The 8137-nt window shown below is 34.3% G+C and overlaps 1 protein-coding gene across 1 annotated transcript in view; it reads left to right on the top strand.

The window, feature by feature from the left end:
* Nucleotides 1–7127: 7127 nt before the first annotated feature.
* The window catches only part of LOC102596142 (nudix hydrolase 8-like), a gene marked incomplete at its 5' end in the record, with an annotated part of 2541 nt that continues 1531 nt past the window's right edge, over nucleotides 7128–8137 (top strand). The window contains 4 exons of the mRNA XM_006358272.2: nucleotides 7128–7292; nucleotides 7561–7626; nucleotides 7868–8005; nucleotides 8105–8136. Of these exons, the coding sequence (XP_006358334.2) occupies nucleotides 7128–7292; nucleotides 7561–7626; nucleotides 7868–8005; nucleotides 8105–8136 (401 nt within the window). The remainder of the gene's footprint in view (nucleotides 7293–7560; nucleotides 7627–7867; nucleotides 8006–8104; nucleotide 8137) is intronic.

Raw genomic sequence — 8137 nt, forward strand, 5'->3', positions numbered from 1 at the left:
TTTAAAAACAATTTTTAATATTTTTTTGGGAGGGGGTGGGGGTAGGGTGGAAGGTGGGATAAAAAAATTGAATCTAAAAACAAGCTTTAAAATTATTATTTTTGGGGAGGGGGGGTGGTTGGGGGCTGGTTTGAGGGTAGGGACAAATAAATTGATTTTTTCAACAAAAAGTAATTGTAATTTGAAGTTGGAAGAGAAGTTTGGAAAATGTTTTCCTTAAGTTTTGAAGGGAAGTCATTTTTCCTTAAATTTTGAGAAAAATGAGTTGATTTGGAAAACATTTTTTCAAAACATTTTAACCCAACCAAATATGAAAAAATTGGAAAACATTTTCCGAAAAATGTTTTCCTTCATACCAAACAGTCAAACACACCCATAATGACAACTTTTCCTCTAAATCTTTGAAGCTTAATCTTTTAAGAACACAAACCCAACACATATTACATTAGCCTAATTAATTTGCTGCTTTAGGGTGCTTGTCGTGCAAGAGAAATATTCTACGACAGCCTATGAAAAATATACCATCTGGTGAGGTATTGCGACCACAACCATTTGGTCACGTACTTTTGACTGAAGTAAATATCTTACAACACATTTTTATCGATAGGAAGAGCTATATTAGAAATCTTATAAGAGCACGAACCATAAGTATCCAAGCAACGTTTTCAGTTGTTTACCATGGACCATTTTACAACACGAGAAAACCTCTCTCTCTCTCTCTCTCTCAGTTTTCCTTCTTTTGTCATGAGAACAAAACATGAGATAAATTTTGAATGTTTCAACACGTACAAAAGCAATAACAGTTTATTACAATTAACAAGATTATCACACAACGCAACTGAAACAAGAAACAACTCAGTGTACAATCAAAACATCGGAACCAGAGATCAAGATGAAGACTCAGTCCTCAATATTGTTGTTCCAGTTAGTATAATATCCACGCCAAGAAAGTCCACCCCTAGTGTCGTTGGTCCGGGAATAAACTTTATCCCATCGATACAGACTCATTCCAGACGAAAAACATTCCTGAATGAGGCAACTTCCTTATATCATAGCATCCGATCACCTCAAGATGTTCCCACATACTCTGTGGCTCCCCAAACATTTCTAATCTCAATAGATGATTCAACCACAACTTTCGGACTCTTGGTGTCCTCTGATTAGGTCCGCATTGCACTAATAACTCTACCAACCGATCACAACGCTTAACTGTAATTTCTTCCAAGTGCTTGGTTACAGAAAAAGCATTAAAAACACATGTTAAATTATCACAATGGGATATATCCAGTTGGCGTAATTCAGAAAATCTTAGACCCAAAAATTGACTGAAATCAGAAACACTCTTTAAATGATCTACAGAAGTGAGCCTGAGATGTTCAAGATTTGGCAGAGGATCAAACTGTCTACTTCCTTCTTTCAATGGTCCGAAATCACACCAACATTTGACGATGTAGAGTTTTTTTAATCCATTGAAACTCTTCTTGTTCACAATCAGCTTCCTGAGACCCCCGCATTTTGCCAAGTACAAATCTGAAGCAAACTGTAACATGCCTGAGAGCTCTCCATTACTGAAAGTTTCACAATGGGAGACACTTATCCTCTTTGTTGACTTGTTGAATCGTACATCCGCTGAAGTTTCCCCAATCTGAATGTGAAAACTTTTCAATCTAGACATCCAGGTGTAGTCTCGATTGAAAATTGATGAGCTATCCAATCGAATAAAAAGAGAAGTCAGATTGTGTAGAGACGATATCTCATCAAAAGGCGTTGCTCCAACAACAGCCACACTATGATGCTTTCTGCCATCCATCTTTAACATTTCAATCCTATGCAACTCGAGGAAAAAACCTGGACCGATGCTCTCCTTCAAATCATCTAAAGGCATATTTACTAGCCTCAGATTTGTCAACTTATCCATTCCTTGCGGCAGAAAATGTAACCTTGTATTATCACAATCGAGCAACTGCAAATTGCAAAGATTACCAATTGGTGGTAACTCTTTCAACAAAATTGCAAACATTTTCGTAGTATTAGAGCACGTAATTGACATAAAATATTGATGGAACAAGGCAGTGCTTTAATACCAGTATGACTCAGATTCACAACTCTTAGAGCTGGAAATGCAAAAGAGAATTCATGGGGAATTTCGCTAAGGAGAGCATTGTCTTGCAATAGTAAATGTAAACTTATGGAGTAATCATCATCTAGAAGATGCAAAAGGATCAGGAAGAAGAAGAAGAAGATACAGAGAGAGTTATGGAAGAGAGAAAACTCATTCTCATTAAGCTGAAAGCATCTTAGAAAATATCTTTACAATGCTATGTCTATATAAAGGAAAGTTACTGTGCTAACTAACTCTAACAACTATCTAACCTTCTAACTGATTCTAGAATAATTATCTTGAGACTGCTCTAATCCTAGCTGTCATAAATCTAACCAACAGTAAAGTTGTTGTCTCTGGGCATTCTCTGAAGTTTTCAGGTAGACTTTGAAATTCTTTGCTTAGGAGAGATATTCTCTTCACAGGAGGAGCTGACATTTCGATATGTGATATGTCAGTTAACCCGAAATTATCTATCCATATAGCAACATCACGAACTACGTCATGCATCTTCACACAATCCATCTCATGGGCTTCTAGCAAGGAGACATCTTTTAGACTCTCAATAATTGTGATTCCCCTGTTGTAAGCCTTTTCATATGTGTCATGTTCACCAAGGAACCCCTCTACCCACCAGCAATGTATGAGATCATCAGTTGGAACAGCCGCTGGATATAAAGAACAATACAAGAAACAACTTTGAATGTCACCTCTCCTTTTGTTCATATTGCTTCTTTGCTCTGACGATAATTCACTATTCCGAGATTCTAAATTATCAAGACTCAACTTGATGATCTTGTAAACCTTTTGTATTACATGTGTGTCATAAGGTTCAGACATTCTAAGTGATTTTAGAGCATCTTCCCACAGCTCGACTCTTGACTTCCCTCTCATACATGTTGCAATAATAGTGATTGCTAATGGTAAACCACCACACTCTCTTGCAATATCCATTGCCAATGGCTCAATATCCACCCGATTGGCAACATCTCTCCTGCATTTTTGACAAACAGTTGCCAAGATTCATCCTCATCCAATGTGGAAATGTTCATATCGGTGTCTGTTTTCATTTTCCTACAAACCTCCAAAGAACGACAAGTTATAATAACGTTGCTTCCTGCGTGATCTTTGGGTTGGGGCACACCTACATGATCCAAATCTATAACTTCCCAAACATCATCTAGTATGACAAGGAAACTCTTTTCCTGCTTAAGCCTTTCATAGATTTTGCTGGCATTGCTTTCTTCACTTCCCTCGGTATCTACCTTTACGTTTAATCTGTCGGCAATTTGTGCTTGAACCTTTCTTATGTCTATTGGCGGTTTCGGTACTGTAACCCATATCACAACACCAAAACACAGTTTACACCTAATTGACACATCAATCTGTTCGAGCTCATTGTTCACATTCTTTACCAAAGTAGTTTTCCCAATCCCTCCCGCACCCCACACTCCGATGATGCAAACCTGAAGTGAAAGATGCAACAATGATCATTAGAGAAAGAAGAATGTAGGAGGCTTTGTTTCAACAATGGATAGGCCAAGTACCACTATGCTATAGCTTTAGCTCGATTTGAACCCTGGTCTCAAGGGTGGGTTCTCTAGCTTATACCAATAGCATAAGGGCACTCCTATGTTTTCCAAGGGTGCACGGTTAATTATATCATAATTTCTGTCAGTTTCTCAAAATATTTTTTCCGAAGTTAGAGGGTGCACGTGCACCCCTTTTAAAGGTGTGGGTCCGCACGTTTGACCCTTATTACGATATAAAATTTATATAGACATAACTCCTGTTGATAAAAAAAAATTATTCTACCCTATCTGAAGTAATCGTAGCTGTATTTTTGTGCATATAAAAAAAATTCTTTTCAGTGTTCACTTTCTATCTAGACTTCGAATTTCTAACTTTTATTTATTTATTTATGGATAGTGAGTAACTTGTAAAATTAGAACTATACTTCTACCAATTAGAATTTTCACTCCAAAATATTAAACCCCAAGTGTCTTTTTTTTCTTCTTCTTAATGATTACACGAAGATTGAGGTTTCTTAGAACATAAATACTCCAATAATCATTTAAATTAAAAATGAACTAAGGAACAAATTAATAAAAAAAATAAATTAAAGACCAATAAATAAAAAGTTACATAAGAACTATAAGATTATGAAACACAAAGTGTAGTTGACTAATATTTTCTATCCAATAAATGGAGAAATTGTGTGTGGTAAATGAATGTATTTAATGATAGAAGCTAAAAATTTTAACAATCAAAGTCATTAAGAAATGAAAAATTATCAATATTGATTTAATTTTAAGAGTTAGTAAAAGAATTTCTAATTTTAAAAAAATTAGTGAAGTACATTATCGTAATCCAACTTTGAACATAAAACCTTCTCACTTTTAATAATAATAATAATAATAATAATAATATATGATTAACTAGGTGGTTAGATATTGTGTTCAATTTTAATAAAGATTTAAAATGGATCATATATTTATTTGTTCATTTACTTATAGTAATAGATGATTTAGTGTAAACACTAAACAATTTAGCTTATATATGAAAGATTACGAGCTTGTATGACATTGTTGCTAAAAATTATTTTTGCTTCTGCTTTTTAAAGAAGCAAATTTTTTTTAGCTTCTTCCCAACAGCACAAAAACTGTTTCTGCTTCAATATACAAACACTTTTACTGATTGCACAAACACCTTATTTTATATATAAAAAAATATTTTTCTCTCGAAATAAGTATTTTTGGTATCCCAACAGCAATGTCAAACAAGCTCTAAATAATATTGGTCCTATTTGAGTTGGGTGATGATATTGTTGTCAAGTAGTAATTGAAATATTAGCTTGATTAGTACAGATCTGTCTGAGTTTTTTGTGGAATTTTGAGACCCAAAAATGAATGAGATGAAGAAAGTTGCATTTTTTTTTAGTTCTTGAAAATCAGTTTTGCGACCAACACGTGGCCATTTCATATTGGTTAAAGCCGTTCTTTTAAGGTTCATGCTTGAGGTAAGTGTTTTCACATTTGGCTCTACGTCAACATATAAGGTGCAAAGAAATAAAGATAAAAAAAGTTCAAGGGGTAATAAGACCCCCGTAAAGACAGCAATACCTTATCATCTTCCAAGAATTGGAGTAATTGATTGAGTCCTCCTTGCTGCTGGCTGGTCTTTTATTGATGTTCCTGGTAAGTACTCAACTTTTTTCAATTGGTAATTTTCTACCTTCAAATTTGATCCAAAGCTTTCTCCGACCTCTTTATGCCTGCAAAGTTGATCTCAGATGTTCTGTGCTAATTGAGTGGAGACTTCTGATCGGAGGTTGCAATTTGGACAACACTTATATGTAAGTGTCTTAGCCGCTGCAATACTTTCTTTCATAGTTTCACATTCATTCCCAGCTTCTCAACATCTTTGATCCACTCGAGAACATTTGGTTTTGGTTTATAGCGGCCTTCTCCCTCAGCTATTTCCACCTTTACTTTGATATCATCTCTTAACTTTGTAAGCGTCTCCATTTCCTCCGTTAAATTTTCAACATTTGATGAGAAACGGACTGTATTTTCAATCTTAGGATAAATGCATTTACACGCAAACTTTCCCACCTCACAACAAAGCTACCTACAACATTAATAAGTATATCCATTGAACAATTCTTGTGGTAAAGAAAAATAAAAATATTTCTGATGATCAGAATGCTCTCTCAAACATTATTAAATGATTATTTCTAAATCACTAATTTTCCCCTTTTCCGTTCCTACTATGTTAAACCAGCTGGCATGCATAGCCCGTATTTGAGCATGACAATGTTATTGAGCAGTAGACTGAGGTAGGAGGTCCAGCCCAACCTCATATGGTTCCCAACAGCGCTCCGACGCTTCAGGAGTTAATAGTCAGGTTATTGGCTAGATTGGATTAGATCAAGTCAAATCAGTACCACAACCATCTCAACAACTCAATACCAAATCAATACGAAATGCAATGCAATACAATGGCCAAAATCCTATATACACAGCAGCTTTCTTGGTCAGATAATCGGGACCCATGGGGGACTCGCAAAGGTCCATATACCAGCACAGACGGTCTCTACGTGCTTGTGCTGATAATCTCAATGTACTATCACAAAATCAAACAATATCCGGTACAAACGATCTCCACGTGCCCCACTCATAAACATAAAACCATTGCAACATGGACTATCTCCACGTGCTCAAGCCTTACTCATATTCAATCTTATATTCATGCATGTGCACAATGTAAGATCAACTAAAAAAAACCAACCCGAGATCAAGCCAACCCGGCATTATATATATAATTTTAAAATTTTATTTTATACGTAAAAATATTTACTTTGATATAATTTTTAAATATTTCTTATACTTTTTCATAGTTTTTATCTTTTAATATATTATTTCATGTTTGAAAGTTAGAATTCCTAATGGTCCAATAAAGATTATAGTTCATAGGTGTTAGTAATCTATCTATAAAATAAAGATTATAGTCCATAGATGTTAGTAATTGTAATAAGCATAAATCAAAATCAAATTAATACTAATGCAAAAAGAAAATCAATTCAACACTAAGAATGACAATAATATTGAATATTTGTTCTTTAGTTTTACATAAGTTTAGACAATTAAAATACATAATCTACTTTTAATTTCCTTTAATATTTAGCCATGTAACTAATACTTATTAAATTTATTTTGGCATGATTTAGTATTTTTAAATTATGATGATTTTCATTATGACTTATTAATTTGCAATATTTGTTTTACGCAATTTCATTATTATTTTTTTGTTGGATTTTTTAGTGTCATTAATCATATCATAATTTGTGTTATTTTCTTAAGAAACACCTTAGATAGTTGTATTTTGATAGGACTAAAGAAATATTTGAAGTACAAGTAAATTATATGTTTGTATGCACTTTACCGAAAAAACCCGAGGTTCAAAAACCCGAGTTTTATTGGTTTGGTTTGGTTTATAAATTCAAAAATCCAACACAAATAATTTGATCAACGGTACAAACCATACAAGTTTGTATTTTCGAGATAAATGGGTACTTGATGCCTCTGACGATGAATATGGAGGAGTACTCGTTAACGCAGAAAGACTACCATCTGATCCCGACAAATTTACCTTTGTGCTTCGTGCATCTCTCTCTCATTGGAAAGTGAAGGTACTTCATTTCCAGCAACTACTATACTATGCTATACTAGTCTCAAATTTTAAGACTCGATTTCTTGTCTGGTGTTAATTAATACACGAGTGAAAGCCACCACATTTCATATTTTTTCTTATTATTTTATAGACAACTCTTATGCCAGTAGGTGAATTCATATAGACGAAACCTCAATTTGTTTAGGAATGAGGCGTAGTAATTTTTGGTGTATTGAAAGTAAACTTATATAACACCTTTTGCTCATTGATGGCTCCCGATGATGCAGGGGAAGAAGGGAGTTTGGCTTAAGCTACCATTGGAAAAATGTGATCTAGTTCCTGTTGCAGTAAAGGTATTTCCTTTTTGTTGATGCATTGTAGTAAAGGTATTTCGTACTATCACTTCACCCAAATCGATACAGGAAATTACTCAATCATTTAGCTCTTCTTTGTTATCTCTGGCTAGTAGTGATTGTCTCATTACTCAAAGAATACGTTGATATAAATACATGAAGTGAATAAGCTAACTGTGCTACACAATAATATACAGCTCTAGTGATTCTGTAACAATATATTGAACTTTAAATTTTGTAGGAAGGATTTCAATACCATCATGCAGAAAGAGGATATGTTATGATGACTTATTGGATTCCGGAGGAACCCTGTATGCTTCCTTCGAATGCATCGCATCAAGTTGGAGTTGGGGGTTTTGTGATCAACGATAAAAATGAGGTGTGTGTTTTCTGTTTGCAATGCCTTCCTAATTAGTAGTAATATTTATGAGCTTCTAAATTCTGTGTAGTCTCTTAGGCTAATAAATTTTTGCTTTAGGTGCTTGTCGTGCAAGAGAAACATTTTACGCCG

The sequence above is a fragment of the Solanum tuberosum genome, unplaced genomic scaffold (genome assembly GCF_000226075.1).
Source record: "Solanum tuberosum cultivar DM 1-3 516 R44 unplaced genomic scaffold, SolTub_3.0 scf00273, whole genome shotgun sequence".
In the NCBI taxonomy this organism is placed as follows: domain Eukaryota; kingdom Viridiplantae; phylum Streptophyta; class Magnoliopsida; order Solanales; family Solanaceae; genus Solanum; species Solanum tuberosum.